The following is a 22,169-nucleotide window of genomic DNA, read 5'->3' on the forward strand; positions in this document are numbered from 1 at the left end:
AAATAATTCTTATACTTTTATCACTCAGTAGACCTAAAGTGAAAGTTTTCTGCTCTATTCTGGAATTGACAAGCTGGAGAAATATATTCTTTGAGGGCGAGAACCTATCTGTTTTGGATACTTTTGTACTGCCAACATCCAGCGCAATGCTGGCAGTTTAATCTGTCCGTATTTGTTAGAAGAACAAATGAGAAGTATAAGGAACAATACTCATGTGCCTATAATGCATTCAATTCCTATGCAAGAGGCTATCATGAGTAATACAGAGTTTCGGGAGTAAGTTAGGTTTCCAAGCCGAAGTCATAATGCTAGAATTTAAGGGCAGAGTTGTATATTAGATTCAGGAAAGAATGGAAAAGACAAAAGGAAGCTTGGGAGAAAGTTTCAGAATGTCCTTCTATGTTTTGTTAGCCACGAATTAGTAGTCAATAATTCAACCAGAAGTTTCTGAAATATGTGCGCAAAGTCTTTGATCTGTTTTACTGAAGTACAGTGTTATCATGAACACCAAATTTAACCATCTAACTTCACTGAGAATATAAAACCATCAAAGAATTCTGTATTTTGGATAACACATTGCCCAACTGATCTACTAAATGGCATACTTAAGACTTCTAAGGTGTCTTTTCACTCTTAAAAAAGATGTTTTAAGAGTTTTAAAAAGGCCCAAGGCCATTTTTAATCAAGACCAGTCTCTGGCATGTAAGCCATTTTTGTTGGTTTGTTTAATGCTTTGGGGGCAAATGGTGTAACTAAAAGCAGAGCAATGGGTTTTACAATGCTCAATTTCAGAGACAAGGTTGGTTGCTACTGAAAACGTTTTCAGGGTCCAAGTAAGTGCCTGCATATTTTGGTTAGATGTCAAAAGGACAGCACATGAGAGGTAAGGTCAGGTGGCTCAGGTGGCCTGGGTGTGATGATCAGTAATATTTTATGTGGGTGAGGAATGGCTAGAATTCTAGAAACCCTTAAGAGAAGTCTGGCAATCTCCAACGAAATTTGTTCAGCTTTTGTATAACTAAAAATATATTAAGAGGTAAAGCAAATAGAATTCAAAACAATGGTTAAAATAATTACTGAGCATTTAGTCTGTACAAGGCATTTTGTTAAGTGCTTTATATTTAATGACCATTTAATTCTTGGAAGAGTCCTTTGAGGAAGGTATTATTATACTGCCTTAATGATGAAGAAAAGGAGGCTGAGGTTAAGTATGTTGTTCCAGGTCAAAGGTCCAGGTTTGAGGAGAAAAAATAAATTTGCCCCCAATACTGGCTTTCCTTACTACACTTTTAGTCCATAAAAGTAGAAGTGACTAAGTAGAAGAAACACCCATTACTTAGTCAGGTTTGGGCCTGGATCAGCTGCCATGAGATGTTGAAAAAGGTACTCAGAGACACTTTAAATGTAAGAAAATTTAGTAGCCTCAAACTTCCAAATTTCAAAAATGTAATTTTAAAAAATGTACTTACAAACACGTATGCCTTAGCAACACTCTGTACTTTATAAAAATACTGAAGCAAGATGGTGAGGGTGTCCTGACATGATCAGAGCTGGTTCTTTCCTAGAAGGAACTCAGAATCTCAGAATCTTACAATCTAATTCAGGGGGGAGATGAATTAGGTATAGGTATATAAGGAAAAAGAAGCAGTGTAGAGCTAAGTTCTAACTGTAGACCAAGTAAGGAGCCAACTTCTAGATCTCCAGTTGGGGCACCACTGTTACAGTGTGGAAAATCTGAAATCCCAACACAAACATGATCAAAGATGAGTAGCTGTGAGGGAGGGTTGGGGAGAGGTAAGTTGCTGACTTATATTAAAATTTACTGTAACAAGTGGAATTAAAGACCATGCCATGACATCTATCTATTCCACTCTGGGATCTCTGTATCAAAAAGGTAGCCGTTTATATTTAGAAAACCCCATGCAACTATGTGAGGGACACCAAGACAATGTTATCCTTGCTAATAAATAGCAACATCAAAAACCATATCCTAATTAAAAATTAACCAAAGAAAAAAAGGAGATCTTTCTTCAAATTGTTGTCCTGAAAGTTATGAGATAAAAGCAAATGCCACCATAACTTACTCAGGAAAACCAGGGGCAGTTTTCACTCCCAAATGCCTAGGTATTTGGGGGTGACTGGCAACTAGGATTAAAACAAGATGTCTAAATTCAAAGTTCAGAAAGAACGGTGTACGTTACCTTTGTAAGTCAATTTGTCTCTCTGCTGGTGCTGCCTTTTTGGCTATGTCTTGCAGTTTGGGTGCTTTGGCATTACCTGCTTCCAAACCTCCAGGGCTTTCCTGATTGACTGCGGCTCTCTTTCTTCCCTTGCTAAGAGGTTTATTTATATCATCATTTCTGGTTGCATTGCCCTGAGATTCAGACTTGGGTCGACGTCCTCTCCTGGGTTTTGAAGGGGCAGGTGGTCCTGATTCATCTACTTTCTCATCTGTTTTTTGTTGGATATTCTCTGCACCAGCCGCTGTTACTGTTCTTTTCTTTCCTCGGTCACTGCTGATGTTGCCCTGGGCAGCCTGATCAGAATTAATCTCCTAAAAGAGCAGAAAACAATTATATGAACATAAATTCCTTAAATGTCACTGATCTATACTAGAAAGAAGCATTCTGCAAGTATTTTAAAAGAGCTGGAATTCCAGGGCTTCTGATTAACTGCTTACATCCCATGAAGAATGTAAACTCCTCAAGGGTAAGGACTGAACGAGGTGCCTACCATAGTGCTTGGCATATATAATATACTCAATAAATGCTTACTAAAGTGCATAGGCAGTTATATAAGAGAAAACCTACTCAGTTTTGCTTTCACGGCCATTTTAAATGAAAAGGTCCTTTTTATTGTGGTATGCTCTTAATGTATCACTTTTCAAAAGGGGGGGGGTGTTTTCATAATTCAATGTTATTTTCTTTCTCTATGATGCATCTGACTATAATAATCTTTGTAGTTCTGTGACACAAAGTTTTTAATATCTCACTCCACTCATTCATTCTAACTTTCGTCTCTTCTTTATCAATCATTAACCTTCTACTTTTTTCTGAACATTCTCTTTTTTCCTCTGTTTGGCATATATATTACATATTGTCATCTAAAATGTTCAAAGTAATAAAATTCCATTTTAATATGAGACATAATGGACATTAGGAGAAATAATAGTTTTCAGAATGAAAGTGTATGTATGATATTTAGGAGTCAATTATAATAATTTTAACTGATTCAAGGGAAACAAAGGAACACTATCCTCACCCAAAAAGTGACTTCTTTTCAATTAATTAATTAATTTTCATTTCCCAAAAAAATGTTTTCAATGACCAGGGAAACACATAAATCTTTCATGTTTCAAGAAATTTTACTTAAATGAAAGTAGTATCTTAAGTTAGAAAATCCACAAATCAGTGTTTCACATTGAGGATTAACATTAAAGTAAACCCTATCTTAAGAGACAGTATCAGAGCCTTTAACATGGGCAGCTAGACTTAAATCCATCCTTCCAGGATGATGAGCTAATGAGAATGACGACTCCTACTTCTTTCACCCTCTTGGGATGTGGAGAATCGTGTTACAAAAATCATCAAAAGGGAACAAGAGTAAGGTGGTCCACAGGATTTAAACTGTAAAACAATACAAAATGGATCAGAGAAAAGATATGCGAAGGCACCCTGGAGAAAGATGGAGATTCCTGGGCAAAATGAGAAGGGTCAATAAAAACAACTAAGTGTGGTTAAACTTGAAGTAGAAACCATTCAACTGAATGCCTATTAGGTGCAGTGGCTGCTGGGCATAGACTGGGGAACAAAACTGTTATTTTTCCTGTCCTCAAACAGATTAGCATAGTAGGTGACTAATTTTTTAAAGAGTAAACAAACATTTAAGTACAGATTACCCTAAGTGCTAAGAGATTAAAGAAAAGGGCATTCAGAAAAAAAACAAACAGAGGAAGCATCAATTTCTCACTGGTTCTTCTGGGGAATATTAATTAAATAATATCAAAGCAGGACTTATCACATGAAAAGTAAGTATTTTAGACAGATGGAAGAGGCAGCATGAAGTACCTGAAGAAGGAAAGAGCTTGGAAGATTGAAGGAACTTGAAGTGATGTGAGACTGGTATAAGGTAGGAGAAGCAGGCATGGGCCAGATCATGAATGCCTTATGGGACATGTAGGAAATCTGATTTTATTCTAAGTGGTAATAAAAGTCATTGATGGACTTTAAACAGAGGACAAACATAATCCAGATTATATTAAAAAGATCACACTGGCTGCTATATTTGGTGATGAGATTGGAAGGGAGCAAGAATGCTAACAAGAAGGCAGAACTACTACAGTATCAGACGTTGAGTTAGGGAGTTCCCTGGTGGCCTAGTGGTTAGGATTCCAGGCTTTCACTACCATGGCCTGGGTTCAATCCCTGGTTGGCGAATTTCCTGCAAGGCGCATGGCATGGCCAAAAAAAAAAAGTTGAGTTAAACAAGAAAAAGATAATTTAAAAACGGGCAAATATGAACAGGCAGTTCACACAAGAGTACATCCAAACGGTCAACAAAAATACTGATCATCAGAGAAATATAAATTAAAACAATAGTGGGGCATTAGTTTTGATACTTTAAACTGAAAAAAATTCAAAAGAACTATAAAACCTGTTTTTAGTGGGTATATAGAGAAAAAGTACCCTGCTGGTAGAAATGTCAAGTGTTCTAATTTTCGAAGAAAACAATATGAAAATATCTAAAATCTCTAGTATATTTACTCCTTGACCTGGCATTCCCACTATTAGAACTTATTAGCCCCTAGAAATAAAATCACCAGTAAATTTAATGCAACATTGTAGTGACAAAGAACAGGGAAAGGAAGTATTTATGTGTATACAAACATGAAAATGGTAACACCGTAGAGAAAAAATGGAACACACAGATAAGGCTGTTTAAAAGGGGGGAAAAAAGACTATTAAATGTCATGCACATGATCATATTTACACATTTATGAACATTATGTGCATATGTATAAAGAACTCATGCAAAAGCCAAATGAAGAGGAAATCAGTTGTCAGCTGTAGGCATGAAGAAATAGAAGACTCTAAAGGGCAACACTGGTGGTATTGCCTGCCTGCTCCACAGAATGTTAATGTGTTATTTCTTCTTTTAACCACCTCCCTTATTCATTCTTCATATTACCATTTGATTTTGCTCACAGAGTAAATAATAGGAGAAAATGTTCTGATTTGTAAACATGGATATACAATTTGCTGGATAATTTTTATATACATAACTAATAAATTGGTTTATGCATCAATCTCTTTGAGAAATTGGTTACCAAGAAACACTCTCTTAGATCTTTATCTTCTTTCAGTACAACAAGATAGTGTTTTGAGCCTGCAAGACTGAGACCCAGACCCTGGAAAGAAATGACCGTATCAACTTCTGGGAGATCTGACTGGGAAGCTATCAGGCTTTTGTCAAAATACAACCCCTGTCTCTTCAGGCAACAGTGAATCTGTTAAACATTCTTTGGAAGTATGAAGAAGTTAAAACAGTGTTTGGAACACTATAATATTACAGATCAATCAAAGTAATATTTTGGCCCCTCAGAAATTAGAATTTAAATGTCCAATTTATCTTCTATACAATTCTACAGCAGAGGTTGAAAAGGTTATAGATAGATGTTTGTACTAGATAAATATTTGCATCCCTGTACCACCTCTTAATACATATTATAAGCATGTTTACGTATCTGTGCAATATGCATATCTGCATCTAAGCATGATTATGTTCAATGTTTAATTCTATAGAAGGATCCCACAATATCTAAATCTACTGGTTTCTGAATTCTAAGTTTTGAAAGTGAGAGGTTCCCTATTACCTGAGTTTACTGACATACTGAAGTTCAGATAGCAAACAGCAAGAGTATGGATAGTCAGAGACTGACCTAAAAAATGTATCCTTACCTATTTAGTTTGAATTCAGATGATAATTTTGGATAGGAAAAGTTCAGCTACTGTGGAATAACTGTATAGTCCATTATTTTATGTACCTGAGGATAACCCCTAAAACATTTGATAATACCATAAATATATGGGGGGTAAAAAAAGTATGTCAAGAACATGATTCTATAGAAAAAGAAATAATAGGTCATTCTTACTGAGGCAAGTTATCATCCTACCAATGTTATACTCCTTTCTGTCCTGCCAAAAAATTGTTAAGAATATCGGGGGCCACAGTTAAAAGATACACCCATCAAAGAATGCAGCTGTTAAATAAAAACTCAAACGTATTTTAAAAGGTCAGCTCATTAAGTTTAACTTAAAACAACAACAACAGAAACAGTGTTGATCCCTGGTGGGAGCCAATAAAGTTTTGAAAACAAGATCTCAAAACACTTCAGTTCCTATTCTTTCAAGGTATTGGGAGAAGTAGGGTGGGAGAAGATGACCACACAAACTCTGGTAAATGAAGAGAGTGGACAAAGAATCACTTCTGTAGAGTGGAAGCCCAGTAAGTATAGCGGGGGGTGGTATACACACAGGTATAGTATGTAGTATATATTAATGTATAGACTGTGGGTTTCTTACCCCATCATAAAATTGAAATAAGAATCTCCATGGGAAAAACCCACTTGTTAAATTTTAAAATTTACCTTATTCTTTACTGGGTCAATATTCTTTACAGGTGTCACAGAAATAATTCTCACAGGGTTCTCTTCATTTTCACTAACTCCAGTTTCTGCTGCCTCTGAACTCTGTTCCCTGTTGAAGAGAAATAAACCAAAGCTTCTTTATTTCACCATATGAATAGGAAGTATACTCTCTCACTATACCAATAAGGAAAGAGGCTTAGGCTGATTTAGAAGCCTGGCCAAGTGAAGTAACGTTAACAAGACTCAGATCTTCTGTGGTTACAGACTACTGCTCTACTATATCAAGTTTTGGATTTCCATCTTACCTTACTAATGTAAGACAGAAATGACTGCCTAAAACCACCAGATAGAAAGTGTAGTTGACAAGCAACAAACAACTATTCTATAAGCCTATCTGTTGGGGGGTGGAAAACCCTAAAACAGAGCAAAAATACAACAGATGAGCGTAGAGTATAGTTTTCTCCAGTCTGTGTTCTTAATGCTCTGTAAGGAAAGGGGCTGCAAGAGGCCATAGGTGAGGTGTCTGACCCCCACCATCTATGTAAACCACAGATGTTCCACGTTAATTTTTTAATATTTTGGGATTCTACTGCTAAAAATGTGTTTAAAACACCACCACTGAATTTATGCTTAAAATTTCATGAATTAGAATAAAATCTTTAAAAGCCTCAATATTTAGTGTTGGTAAGAGTAGGGTCAGATGGAAATTTTTATGCAGTAGCTAAGACAGTAAACACTTGACATGTTAAACATGGAATCTTTTAAAAAAATATTTATTTGGCTGTGTCAGGTCTTAGTTGTGGCATGCAGGATCTTTGTTGTGGCATGCAAACTTAGTTGTGGCATGTGGGATCTAGTTCCCTGACAAGGGATCGAACCTGGGCCCCCTGCATTGGGAGCGCAGAGTCTTAGCCACTGGACCACCAGGGAAGTCCCAAACATGGAACCTTTAATAAGTGGAAAATGTTATTAACAATGTTATCTCTACTCATGCTATACTAATTTTGAGTTAAAAATTAAAAAGCATATAAATTAATTTAAAGTTACATTTTCAGTTCTCCTAAGTGTTAAATTTAAACACAGACACACAGTTCCATGTAAATTAGTTTTAGTGTATTACTAATTCTTACATTTTTTCCATTTAACTTTTCTACACATTTAGAATGCTAAACAGTTTCAAAATGTGTAGTACACTCTCAATTTCCATCATTAATTATACTAAAATTTAGCACTACTGTTTTTTACTAAGATGTTTCCTAAAGTCCATTTTTGTGATATAGTGCTTTAAGAAAAGAAACTGAAAGATGAACCAAGTAGTGAGTGATAGTAACAAAAACAACTGGAGAAAAAAATTGCCTTGATCGATTTCCGGTGGAAGGGTTCAGCTCTGAATTTACATTAATATTGCTTCCAGTCTCAGCTCCAGTGCTTCTAACATATGGTTTCCTTCCCGTTGCTGATAAAGGCTTGTTTACCGCACCTAGTACTCCAGCAGGTTTTGGCTAAAAATTACATATACGCATGTTATTTTATACCTTACTGAAAGGAATACATACAAATTTAGACACATGTAAGGCATACTGTTTCACTTACGGCCAGGAATTGTTGTTGCTTTCGAAAGTTAAATCCTAAATTTATTAGAAATGGTAATTCTGTAAAACTATATCTAAACATAATTACAAATCAAAAGCATTACCTCTACTTAAAAATAACTGTGCAATATTTAATTATTCCTGTTGCTCAATCAAAACAAAAAGTGTCCCTAAAACATAGTGAAATACATAATAATTAAGACATAATAAAATGTCTTACAGGTAAACTACTGAGTATATATAGTAATAGTTTAGACAGACACTGTTTATCAAATATTAAATTTTCCTTTGCTCTTTTAGATGTCATATTACCTTTATAGAATATAAACTGTCTAACTTATTAGTACTTTAAAATTATCTTTATCTTACACATCTAAATTTATTATACCATTTTTCAGGGAAATCTGCTTTGTGAATTCTAAATAACTTGAAGCCTATCAGTACTGGTGAGAACACATGGTTGTAATTCTAAAGTGGTTCATGGCAAAAAAAAAAGCCTGAGAGAACAAATGCTTTAGATGCTATAATCCACAACATGATTCCTAAGAATCAGGAACTATAAAATCTGAGGGACATTTAAAGGTTATTTCTAAGAATAGCAGAAGTAATATGCACATGAGATAAAGATCCCCCAATTATCTAGTACATAATACCTTTCCTGTTAACAGAAGTACTCTTGTCTCTTCTGAAATATAACTCTTGTCATTACAGAAGTCCTATCAAAAAAACAAACAAAAAAAAGTAAACATATTTTTATTGTCCATACAAGACTTCAAGGCATTCTGCTTTACAATAACAGTTTCATTTGCGCTAAGAAACATATCAAACCATCAAAGCATATTTCATGAACCATACCATAAGTCTAGTTTTAAAATTAACTCAGTGACACACAAGACTTAGTCAAATGTCAGATATAAATTACTTAAATCACATTTTTTTTTGGCAGCGCCACGTGGCTTCCAGGAGCCTAGTTTCCTGACCAGGAATTGAATCCAGGCCATAGTCGGTGAAAGCACGGAGTCCCAACCACTGGAATGCCAGGGAATTCCCTTAAATCACATTTTAAATAAAACACATTTCTATTCTTTCATATGGTTCAGGGCAAACAGTCTCCAGTTTATTCAATGAACTATGTTCTCCACTCTATTATAAAATTTACTTTTTAAAAAAATTTATTTGGCCACACCACGTGGCACATGGGATCTTAGTTCCCCGACCAGGGACTGAAGCCACGTCTCCTGCAGTGGAAGCAAGGAGTCTTAAGCTCTGGACTGCCAGGGAAGTCCCTAAAATTTACTTCTTTGGGGCTCCCAAAGCATCCAAAATGGTACTATGCATATATATCAGGCACTTAATATTCACTAAAAGAACCCCACATAGAATCTCAAGAAAATTATCCTTATTGAAAAAAAATCTGTTACTTTAATTAAAAATGATTTGTTTCCTAGAACCATAAGTAGACTGTCCAAATCATAAAGGTAAATACACCATCAAAATCTAATTAAGTCAATTATAATGTTCTTTGGCTGCAGTGATATTAACCAGTTAATAAATGAATTAAACCAAATGTGGACACTGATGATACTTCTGAAAGTTACATCTGTATAAGAGTTCAATTTGATCCTATGGTGCCTCTATCTGTTAATTATCCTCGGAATAGCACACGAGTAAACCACAATGGTCTCACAGAAGCAAAATGACTTACTGCCGTCTGGAAGTTCATTAATTTGTAAGTAATCGCACTTAAAAAATTATTTTTCTTTTATTAAGTTTACCTTCACACTAGTGTCACAGAAAAGAACAGAAGGCTTAAATGTGCCTATAAAAAGAAATAACACTTTTGGCATGTGTTCTAGGCAAGGCTGTTATCTTTCTTTTCTTCCCCACAAAGGCTTTTATGTAGCTAGAATAAATGTTACATGAAGATATACTATAGCTTCACTAAGCTATCTTAACATGCCTAGTTTTCTCCTGTCTGAATTTATACCATATTAAAAGCAACACATTAGAAAAGGAAATGAGGAAAGCTGATCATTTAAAACAGAAAAAAACCAAAATTATTATTAAGAAGGCTAAAGACATTTTAAGTTTCAATATCAAAACAAAAAACAATTAGAATCAGGTGTAGTGACAAACAGCAATTTAAATTCTTGATGTATGAAGATTCTATTTGGGTACTATTCCAGTCATGATAGCCCTGGGTCAACAATAAAGTAAATTTAAATTCAGGAGCTCACTCAGGAGTGTTTATAAAGACCAGTAAATTCACTTAGAACAGAAGTAACTTTGCAATCCTTATTATTCCTATCAAAACCAGGCAGAGTAAATTCTGAGTACTAAAAGTCTGATTAAAATTTTTGTTGAAAATTTTAAATGCCTTATTTTTTCCAATTAAAAATATTAAGGATATTTTTTTAAACAAAGCACAGGAAAGTTAAACTTTAAAATACCACCTTAAAGTGGGTAATAAATAAAAGGCATTCTTTTTGAAAAAGTTTCTTAATCCAAATTAGCTGGAAAAACTTAAAGAGCTTTAGTTAGCTGAAAAATTTACTTACATGGAAAACTTCATTTGCTGACAGCAGAATAAATGTACTATTATTAATACCATTTATTAAATGCTTACTTTGTGACAAACTCTTAGAAACCTAGGTATATTAGTAATTGTTCACAGGTATTATCATCATCTGCATTTTAGAGATGAAGACATTGAGGCTTAGAAGAGTTAACATGTGTAAGGTCCCTCAAATTAGAAATGGTTGATTTGAATCCAGGTCTGTCAATCCAGGTCCATTCATTCTAACATTTTATTTCATATATAGATGTATATATATTTATACTCTACCAAATATTTTGTTTACTTCTTGTCTGAAAAAATACTAACAGTGTTTTAATGAGATGAAAACAATTTAAGAAATTTGAAAATTCCTCTTACATATTAGAAATATCCAGAAGGAATAGCTCACATACGAACACCACCACCAAGCTTGATTTGTATTCTCTACTCTGTAAGGTGAGAATGATATTTTTCAGGCTTTGGAAGACAATCTCCCATTTCTTGATAAACTCACAGAGGTTTTTTTTTTTTTTACTCTGTAGTCAAGACAATCCAATACTTGCCACTAGGGTTGATGGTAACAAATTTAAATAGGTTTAGTATGGTAGAAAAATGAAAGGAAGAATACCTTTTCAGGTTGTGTAAAAAATTTCATTGGAAGGACCGGATCCTTTGGTGAATCTGCATTGCATAAAGCACTTTTACTATTTATAACACACAGGGCCACATCACACACTGTATAAAGTTTCTAGGGAGGAAAAAAAAAAATCACATATACCTTTCAGTAGTGAAAAATAACCACAAGTACCAATTCTAACCAATATATAAAATTGAATCAAAACAATAATATGGGGTTATTATTTATTCCTTGAACATTCTGCATTTGTATTTGGCATTTCTTCTTATGTAGCCTCCTAGTAAACAACAACAAAAAAGACCCCTTCATCTTAATTTAACATGAATGCCAAGTACGTGTTAAAAACAATAAACCAAACTAAAGGAAACATACAAAAAGAATATCTACTTGTCTGTAACTCTTACTAAAAGTTCTTAAGACAGCAATAGTTGTAAATTTTACTAGTTCTTATTCCTGTGCTCTGTAGAAGTTTTAATATCTTTTTCAAAGTAATAAATGTTCTTCAAATAATAGAATTCAATTTAATGAAATAAAGTAAAAACTAAGTATGTATTTTTAATAAATGTTCTGTATTTTATTATGTAATAGGAAAAACGAGTGGGACAAGGGTCATAATATTTTTTCCTGTAATATCTTAATACCCACTGGCCTAATATATATCTTACTTCATTTGTCTTGGATTCATCTGGAGACTGGGCATCTTTTGTTAGCTTGATGTTCTCTGCCATCTTTTTCATAAAGGCATGGCTGTTATTTTCATTCTTTGTCATCAAAACTTCAAGCATGAACCACAGGCACCTAAATGACAAACATATTCATTTAGTAAAGAGACTGATTGTAGGTGCTTTTGCTGAAGGGATTTAATAGCTTACTGGGAAGTTCTGTTGTCCGAATATAATAAGAGTATAATACAGAGAAAACGCTAATGATTAATAGAAATATCCTGTTAATAATATTCAATTCAAATAGAATCATATCACAAATAACAAATATGAACATATAGCTTAATATGAGAAAGTCTGACAGTTTCATGAGGCAAAGATTCATTCTATAGGTATTTAATAAACATTTAGATGATATAACGTGTATTAATATCCAGCAATGATAAGCGAACCAGCATATAGCACAGTCTTGCCATTTTGACTATTTGCAAGGTATGTAGAAGATCTAAGATTTGTATGTAATTCTACTGTGACATAACTGAATTTCACATGCTATGAGGCTGGTGTGCATAGTAACCAGTAATTCAGCTAAATAGTCACATCTCAAACCATTTTTGCTGTTTTCTACTTGTTACTTTATATTCATTTAATACATAAAGTGTCTGAAGGTGACACCTGAATTTCTAAGTAAAAATGAATCCCAAATCAGGATGAACATTAGAATCACTCGGGGAGCTTACATCGACAAATCTAGGATCAAGGCCTATTATTAAGTTCCCATGATGATTCTCAGGTAGCCACCATGGACTTACAGTTTTACTCCATCAACAGGAGAGAAAAAACATTTGATGATAATCTCTGTATACTTCTTTGGCTATAGTATATGTAAATGTCTTAAGAGACTACTGTAAGGGGGAAATAGATTAATGTACTTTGTCTTTAGTAGACCTGTCTTACAAGAAATACTAAACTCAGACCTTCGGGCTGAAACGAAAAAACAACAGCCAGTAACTTGAAGCTGTAAGAAATAAAGAACACTGGTAAAGGTAATCACATAGGTAATATAAAGCCAGCATTACTGAACTTCTGATTTGTAACTCCTTTTTAAATATATGACTTAAAAGGAAAATGCATAAAATAATAATCATATATATATAAAATAAAACAATGTATAAAGATATAATTTTATCAATTAAAATATAAAGGGAGTGGAATAAAGTTGTATAAAAGCAGACTATCTCTATACTCATGAAACTAAGTTGCTATTATTCTAACTAGGCTGTTACAACTTTAAGATGTTAAGTGTAATCATTAAGAAAATAACTAAAAAATATACACAAAAGCAAGGAATCAAAAAGGTTCCCTACAAAAAACAACTACAGCTGACCCTTGAACAACACAAGAGTTAGGGGTGCTGACCCTCTACACAGTTCAAACCTGTGTTGTTCAAGGGTCAACTGTAAATACAAAAATGAGAGGCTATGGAGCAATTAAGTAACAAAAAATAGGTAAGACACAGAGAAAACTAATGGCTATATGGCAGAAGTATTCCTTATCAGTAATTACTTTAAATGAAAATAGATTAAATCCCCCAATTAAAAAGCAGAGAAGCAGAGTACATTAAGGGGGGGGGAAGATCCATCTGTATCTTATCTACAAGAGACTCACTTTAGATATAAAAACACAAATTATTTGAAAGTAAAAGGATGAAAAAAATATACTCATTCAAACAGTAACCAAATGAGAGCTGGTGGCTATTTTAGAATTAGACAAAATGGATTGCAAAAGACCCAGAAGGACTATATTGATGAAAGTAAAACCAGTAAGAAGATATGACTATTATAAACACATACGAACCTAGCAACAAAGCCCCAAAATCTATGAAGCAAAAATTGACAGAATTGAAGGGAGAAATACATGTTTCCACAATAACAGATTTCAATACCCTATTTTCAATAATGGATGGAAAAACCAGACAGGGACTAAAAAGAAAATAAAGAACTCGAACAACACTATAAACCAATAATATATCAGACATATATGGAACACTCCAAATAACAATAGCAGAATACACATTTTTCTCAAGTGAACATGGTATAGTCTCCAGGGCAGACCGTATGGTAGGCCATAAAACAAGTCTTAATAAAAAGTATCTTTTCTGACCAGAATGGCATGAAACTAAGTCAATAAAAGAAGGAAAATAGGGAAAACTGGAAAACTCACACATATATGGAAATTAAACCACACATTCCTATGTTTTTTTTTTTGCCGTGTGGCTTGTGAGATCTTAGTTCCCTGACCAGTGATTGAACCCAGGGCCTTGGCAGTGAAAGCAGAGTCCTAACCACCGGACCACGCCAGGGAATTCTCAAACCACACACTCTTAAACAACCAATGGGTCAAAGAAGAAATCACAAGAAAAATTAGAAAATACCTTAAGACAAATAAAACAAAAACACAACATACCATACTTATAGGATTCAGCACTGGTAGTACTAAAAGGGAAATTTACAGCGATAACACCCTCTGTTAAGAAACAACATCTCAATGAATGATCTAACTGTATACCTTAAGAAACTGTACACCTTAACTAGAAAAAGAAAAGTGAACACTTCAAATTACATGGTAACTTAAAATGAAATGTTTAAAGATACTCAAAAGTACTGCATGCTAGATAGAACCAAAAAGTATGTGCCAGTGATTTCAATCCTAACTGACAACTTCAGTACTTTTCCCACATCACTGCTGCCTCTCGCAAATCTAATCCCTTTTTCACATGACTGCCTTGCAACTGAAATAGGGCTAAAAAGGTTCCTTAACATAGACCTTGCGTTCTAGGCAAATACATACATCACTTTTTCACTTTATGAAAGTGCTTTCTGGAAAATCCCAAAATAAAAGTTATTTTTAAAAAAAAAGGAAAAAGAATTTGCAAATAAAATACATTTATTAAGTAAACAGAAACTAGAATTGGAAGATATTTTAGGGATTATCTATTTCATATCTTGCATTTTATGGATAAGGCAACTGAAGCAGAGAAGTAAAGTTTTTACTCAGATAGCTAAGACTAGAACCTATGTCTCCTGAAAGAGCTACAGGAGGCAGAGATAAACTGTTGATTACAACCTCAAATAAGATTAGGGATAAGGCTTCACGTCACACATAGAAAAATCATAGTACTTTAAATACAAGCTGAAGGAACCAATTTAAACGTGCAAAGCAAAAGCACAGCAATGGGAAAATAGACATTGCTTTAAAGTTTCTTGGAGGTCATTTGTAGACAATCCTAGGCTACTTCATACTTGTTCACTCACCCTGCATCATATATAAAGTTCTATTTTACATAAAAACACTTCTTAAACAAGTGTTTTGCAATTGTTTACCTGCCTGTCTTTCCACTAGAGACAAATCTCTCTGTGACTGGTGTAACAAATCTAATTTTGTATTACCATAGACCTGCCACAGAGTATCTCATACGTGTGTGCATATTTTTGAGGAATTATCTTTTGAGGTTGAAGTATAGTTTTAAGGAGAGAAATTTTCACTACATGGCTTTCTAAATTATCAAACTGAAGTAACTGAAGCCCATCTTAATACAAAGGTAAAAATAACATAAAGACCAAATCAACTTATTTCACAGAATCAGCTAAAGCTAACTGCAAACAAACAGGAAACAAAACAACCAAATAGAACTTATTAGATAGGAACAATTTTGTAAGATGAAACTTAAAATTTACAATAGAAGAATAAAACCATAAAAATGTTTTTATTCTAATGCGAATAGTAAAAGGAAAAAGTTTAGCATTTTTTTTTTTTTTTTTTTTTCTTTTTGGCGGTACGCGGGCCTCTCACTGTTGTGGCTTCTCCCGTTGCGGAGCACAGGCTCCGGATGCGCAGGCTCAGCGGCCGTGGTTCACGGGCCCCTCCGCGGCATGTGGGATCTTCCCGGACCGGGGCACAAACCCGCGTCCCCTACATCGGCAGGCAGACTCTCAACCACTGCGCCACCAGGGAAGCCCAGTTTAGCATTTTTTAAAAAGGAAAAATAATTGTTAGACTTATTAAAAATCAATGACTTACTCTTTAATATCACGAAGTTGATCAACATCTTGTGATCTTGTAAAATCTGGATCATGGGCTAGCAGGTGAATCATATATGGAACTACATACTCAGGCAACAGTGATAATAATTTCTCTGAAGTGAAAACATTATTATTAACAATAGTAATATAGCCTTTATAAAAATCCCTCCCTAATTTACGTTCTAACCGCTTCAGTTAACATTTTTTCCCTCAGTTATTTCTAAATTAGAGGCAACCTAACATCTAGATGACACTGAAATAACTTTTTTCAATTTTGAAGGCTACTGAAGACAAAGGATAATTTAAGATTGCGTCCCTGGCAAAGCTAGGAAAGTAATTCTTTACTCTCTGACATCAGAGCAATGTGTTCAAATCAAGCCACACTGCAGATTCCATAAGAAAAAACGCAGTTCCTCCAAACAGTTTTATGCATTATAAATAGGACTCAGAAACCAGGATTTTAGATTTTACTTACACCTTAGCTACAACAACAGCATTCTATAAAGGTCCCAGTGTTATTATAAACTATAATAGAAATATATGAAATAAAACCCTCCACAAATTGATACACTGACAAGATATATCTGCACACTGAGCACTTTGAAAGTTACTTACCAGTAGCCATGGGGTTCTGTTTAATGTACTCCCTGCGTATACTGATATTTTTTAGTAAACACTGTCGTGCATGTGCTCTTCTCTCCTTCACAGGATCTTTGGCACACAAGGCAAAGATCGCCATGTACTCCAATGGGAGGAGTAACTTCACAAGTGCCTTATGTAGCTTCTGAGCAAATATCTGCCTTACTTGATAGCACTCATCCTACAGCAGCACAAAACCAAAAATACTTAAATAAAAGTATTAGTACTTTTAAAACCATGACAAAAACCCCTAGTTTAGTTTTTAAAAATTGGCATTTACAAAAAAACAATTTAAGCATTTTTAATGTCTTCATTTAAAAAAAAAGATAATTATACTGAGGGAGTAAATAACTTAATTTTGGGGAGTTAACTGGTTAGAATAGTAATAGTAGCAATCCCTTTTGTGCATACATCCATACAGCAAATGGATCTGTAATCTATAGAAAGTAAATAAATTTAACTTTGAAGGCCAAGTAAATGACAAAAATAAGATTGTTACTTACATTAATAACAAGCGCACAGAGCTGAAACTGTTCTGGGGTTATAATTTCATGGTAACAAGGTTCCTGAGCAAGCTTCATTATGGCACTACCAGCAGCTAATCGCAAGCGAGACATATCAGATTTACTATAAACAAACAAAAAAGAAATAAACATTTCCTATAACCATTATCATTCACAAAACTCTTTGATCCCTTTTTGACTGTTAAGGTCTTTCGCATAATTTATGCTTAAAATGACATAATGTACAAATATGGGAAATTTACTTTGAGTCCTTCAATTCAACACAGGGCAGAAGGCTCAAATCATCGTGACTATCTGATATTAAATTTATCTGCCTTCATTTAAAATTTTTAAATTTATTTTATTCAGGTATAGCTGATTTATAATATTAATTTCAGGTGTACAACATAGTGATTCAAAATTTTTATAGATTATACTCCATTTATATTTATTATAAAATCTTGGCTATATTCCCCATGTTGTACAATATATCCTTGTACCTTATTTTATACATAGTAATTTGTACCTTTTAAGCCTGTACCCCTATCTTGCCCCTCCCCATCCCCAACAGTAACCACTAATTTGTTCTCTGTATCTGTGAGTCTGCTTCTTTGTTATATTCACTAGTTTCTTTAATTAATCAACCAATCAATCAAATTAATTAACTTTTTGGCTGTGTTGGGTCTTTGTTGCTGGACACGGGCTTTCTCTAGTGGCGAGCGGGGGCTACTCTTCGTTGCAGTGCGTGGGCTTCTCATTGCGGTGGCTTCTCTTGTTGTAGAGCACAGGCTCTAGAGCGCAGGCTCAGTAGTTGTGGCGCACGGGCTTAGTTGCTTTGCAGCATGTGGGATCTTCCCGGACTAGGGCTCGAACCCGTGTCTCCTGCATTGGCAGGCAGATTCTTAACCACTGTACCACCAGCGAAGTCCTCATTAGTTTCTTTTAATTTTTTAGGTTCTATATATAAGTGATAACATACGGTATTGTCTTTGTCTGACTTATTTCACTAAGCATGATACTCTCCAGGTCCATCCATGTTGTTGCAAATGGCAAAATTTCATTCTTTTTTTATGTTTGCCTTCGTTTTTAGTTACACTCTAGCTTAGATCTTCCACCACAGCTAAGCAACTCTGCTTATGCGTACAACAGCACTAACTGCAACGCTAGCAAGAAACATTTACATTAGGAACTGTATTTCTCATTTTAAGAGGCATTCACATTCATCATAGAAAACTTGATATTAAGAAAAACCTGAAAAATTAAAAATCACTTATTTAAAATCGATTGTATTTCCCACAATTTTTAAATGCATACATTTTAAAATGCATACACATATTTACACAGACATAACAGAAATCAATCTTAAGCCTACAAATGTCTGATGAAATGGAGGGGGCTATGAATTAGGAGGTGATCTGTACCAGAAAGTGGGAGGCATCAGACAAATATCTAAAAGGAAAGGATATGGAGGTGAGAGCCAGTCTCTCTCAGGTACTAGTCTCTTTCCTTTGCAACAGGAAGTTTTCCAAGGGACTCCAGGAGTCCAGGCACTCCCACCCACACCCAGTCAACTTTTATAAACTAAATGATAAAATGTAACAGTGAGGTGGTGAAAGGATAGTCTTCTTACTTCAACTGCTATAAGGAACATAACATAGCTTTGATATTTCAAAGACTTTAGGAAATGTGGAAAGCTGCCCTGAATCCACAAGGGACTATTATTTAGCATACAGGAGGAGAAAACATGGCACTCTTGGACCACATGACCATCAAACTGAGCACTGGTAACAATGAGGAACCCTCAAATGGCTTTAGAGGCAAATGATTCAGGAATTAAAAAAAATTAATGCTACTATTTGTGTACTTAACTCTGTAAGATGAGGAAACTGAGGCTTAGGAAAGTGACTTATACAAGTTCACACAGCTAGTAAATGGAGCGTAGGTAGAGTTGAGTAAGTTTCTGATTCCAGAGCCTAAGCTAAACTATGGGATACATAACATCTAATTAAGATCTGCATAATATTTCATAACATGTGTGTTCCACAGTTAACCATTCCCCTATCTTCTGTGATGATAAAAAATGCTGGAAAGAACATGTTTGTATATGTATTTTTGTATGATTCTTTTATAATTTCATGAGTGTAAAAATAAAGAGTCAAAAAAAAGGTCAATGGATAACATTTTTAAGGACTTAGAAACAAAGTGCCAAACTGTCCTGCCAAGACTGTGCCCATTTATATTCACAGGATTTATGAGGGAACCCATTTCCCTGATCCCATGGAGTGATGATTGCTTAAAAAACTTTTTGCTGATTTGACAGACAAGAGGTTCCACTTAAATTAAAATTGTACTTATTGTATTTAGTGATGTCAAACACTTTTTTAAAAGTAAACTGGTAATATATAATCTTCATCTTTATTGGGGATCCTATTTATCATTGATTTGTAAGAGCTCATTATTAAGCCTTTGCTGTACACTGTACATAGTTTCCCCAAATTTAAAACTTCTCATTATCCCTACTCTTCAATCTGTTCATGCAAAGCTACCCTTGGCTTATTTTATGATAAAAATAATTTTTGATTTAGTTTATTTAGTTTTCTTCAGTTTATCAGAGCATTCAGCATCTCTACTGTAATTGTGCATTTCCTATCTCCTCCACTAGAATGCATATTCCTTAGAGGGAGAGATTATTGTGTCTTTAAAAGGCTTGGTAGTACCTGGCATGATAGTGCTCAATAAATACTGAAAGCATAAATACATAGTTAAATCTATCCTCTAACAAAAATTTTAAAGTAAGAATCCATCACAAGTAGAACTTTTCAGTTATTTCAGCTGGACCCTAGTAAATAAAAAAATTTGGCTTTTATTTTCATCTTAAAAGGAACAGAAAGAAGAAATGGTGATCTCACAGATTTGAAGAGTGAACAGGTGTAGAAATGAAACAAAATTTTTTTTGGCATTTGCAGAACCTTGTATAGTCTTCTGCAAACCATTAGGAGGCTGCATCTCTTTCTTCTTTGAACCTACACTGAAATTTTTATTCCCTTCGTGGCAGCAAGACACTCTACTTGTTCAATCACTATACTAGGGTAAGTTCCTTAAAGGCAGGAACGGAATTTTATCTGTTATTGCTGCAATGCTTTTCGTAGTGTTTTGCAAAGAGCAGTAATTCAACAAATATTTAACTGATTCAAATGTTGAAGTTAACTGTAACAATGCTGTAGTGATTATTACTAAAAATTTACTGGAAAAAGGTGTCTTTAGGGATGAAGAAAAATACATGATCATTATTCAGATATAAACCCCAAATAAGTATGTAAAATTTAAACACAAAGCACATAGTGCAATTACAACAGTCAATATTAAGTAAATAATTCCTATGTAAGCTCTACCAACATCTTGAGCTAAAAAAACCTGGAAAGGAAGAAAAATCTCACCTGATCTTCTTTTGCTCTGTCAGGTCACCCTCACTAACCAACATCGCTGATAATAACCGAAGAGTTGAATTGGCAGATTTAGATTGGTTGTTTTTCATACCCAACAGCCACCTTACCAGAAGTTTAATTGCCTGTACCTATAAAATATTAACATGCTAAAAAAAGAAAGCAACTTAAAATTCCACTTAAAGGTTAATTTATGTTAATTAGATTAGTGAGATTACTTAGCTGCCGGAAGACATGTTTTATTAAACAAGCCTATAGGATAATAACAATGAGAACTAATACTTATTCTGTTTAATCTATGCCAGGTACTTTCCCCAGAGTTACACATATATTACTTTATTTAATCTCCCAAACAACTCTATGAGAGAGGTTTTTTTTTTTTTTTTCCCAGTACACGGGCCTCTCACTGTTGTGGCCTCTCCCGTTGCGGAGCACAGGCTTCAGACGTGCAGGCTCAGTGGCCATGGCTCATGGGCCTAGCTGCTCCGCGGCATGTGGGATCTTCCCGGACCGGGGCACGAACCCACGTCCCCTGCATCGGCAGGCAGACTCTCAACCACTGCGCCACCAGGGAAGCCCCGAGAGAGGTATTCTTATTTCCAATAAATAAGGCAACTTAGACACATTACTGTGATAACTTGCCGAAGGTCTGGCTCCTTGAATTCAGACTTTTCATACCTGAACAATTGCTTTTCAAATCATTTAAAAATATATTGTTTAAAAATAACTGAACTATACTGATTACAGTGATTAAAAATAACTATTTAGATAGACTAATATTTTCTGTAGTACTGAAAAACTATTTTGATTAAAAAACTAGGAGATTTCATAGTTATTTGTAGCCATAATTGCTTGGTGGCTTATACTCAAAAGATTGTTATGGAATACATGCAAGAACTAGTTAAAGGATGTAGATATTATTTACTATATTTACTGACAACCTGGAAAAAGGAACTGATGGAATAAATGAGGACTGTGAAGCTACAAGGTGAAATAGATTATCAATCAAGTAAGATGATAATGAAGAAGTCTTGTTTTAAATCCCAAGACTACCACTTTAAAAATTAGCCTTCCTGAGGGATAATTTACATCTATCAGAAGTTTTCAATATGATGACAGCCATCTGTTTTTGCCAAGTTAATATTCTTATGCCTGTAGACAGACATTGGTAACGAGGCTAGGCCTGAGGTGCTCTGAGCATCAATATTCTACAATCTCTATGTAAAACAGCCTCACTGAAATTATCTTAGCAAGGCAGGAAGGTCTAAAGAACATGCTGACATACACCTATATGTAAATAAGTCAATGACAACCACAATTTGAGAAACAGCACGCAGGCCTCTCACTGTTGTGGCCTCTCCCGTTGCGGAGCACAGGCTCCGGACGCACAGGCTCAGCGGCCATGGCT

At 34.7% G+C, this 22,169-nt stretch overlaps 1 protein-coding gene across 4 annotated transcripts in view; it reads right to left on the reverse strand.

Moving 5' to 3' along the window:
- PDS5A (PDS5 cohesin associated factor A) overlaps nucleotides 1-22,169 on the reverse strand; it is a 128,382-nt gene that overhangs the window by 7,324 nt on the left and 98,889 nt on the right. For 2 of the 4 annotated variants that reach the window (XM_032632222.1, XM_032632224.1), the window contains 10 exons: nucleotides 20,756-20,892; nucleotides 17,319-17,442; nucleotides 16,792-16,996; nucleotides 16,175-16,289; nucleotides 12,098-12,230; nucleotides 11,424-11,543; nucleotides 8,892-8,954; nucleotides 8,003-8,148; nucleotides 6,647-6,755; nucleotides 2,278-2,554 (listed from right to left, as the gene is read on the reverse strand). In XM_032632222.1, the coding sequence (XP_032488113.1) occupies nucleotides 2,278-2,554; nucleotides 6,647-6,755; nucleotides 8,003-8,148; nucleotides 8,892-8,954; nucleotides 11,424-11,543; nucleotides 12,098-12,230; nucleotides 16,175-16,289; nucleotides 16,792-16,996; nucleotides 17,319-17,442; nucleotides 20,756-20,892 (1,429 nt within the window). Of the gene's footprint in view, nucleotides 1-2,201; nucleotides 2,555-6,646; nucleotides 6,756-8,002; nucleotides 8,149-8,891; nucleotides 8,955-11,423; nucleotides 11,544-12,097; nucleotides 12,231-16,174; nucleotides 16,290-16,791; nucleotides 16,997-17,318; nucleotides 17,443-20,755; nucleotides 20,893-22,169 lie in introns of all 4 variants that reach the window. The other 2 variants (XM_032632223.1, XM_032632221.1) reach the window with 1 other exon arrangement.

Source organism: Phocoena sinus, chromosome 5 (genome assembly GCF_008692025.1).
Source record: "Phocoena sinus isolate mPhoSin1 chromosome 5, mPhoSin1.pri, whole genome shotgun sequence".
Taxonomy (NCBI): Eukaryota; Metazoa; Chordata; class Mammalia; order Artiodactyla; family Phocoenidae; genus Phocoena; species Phocoena sinus.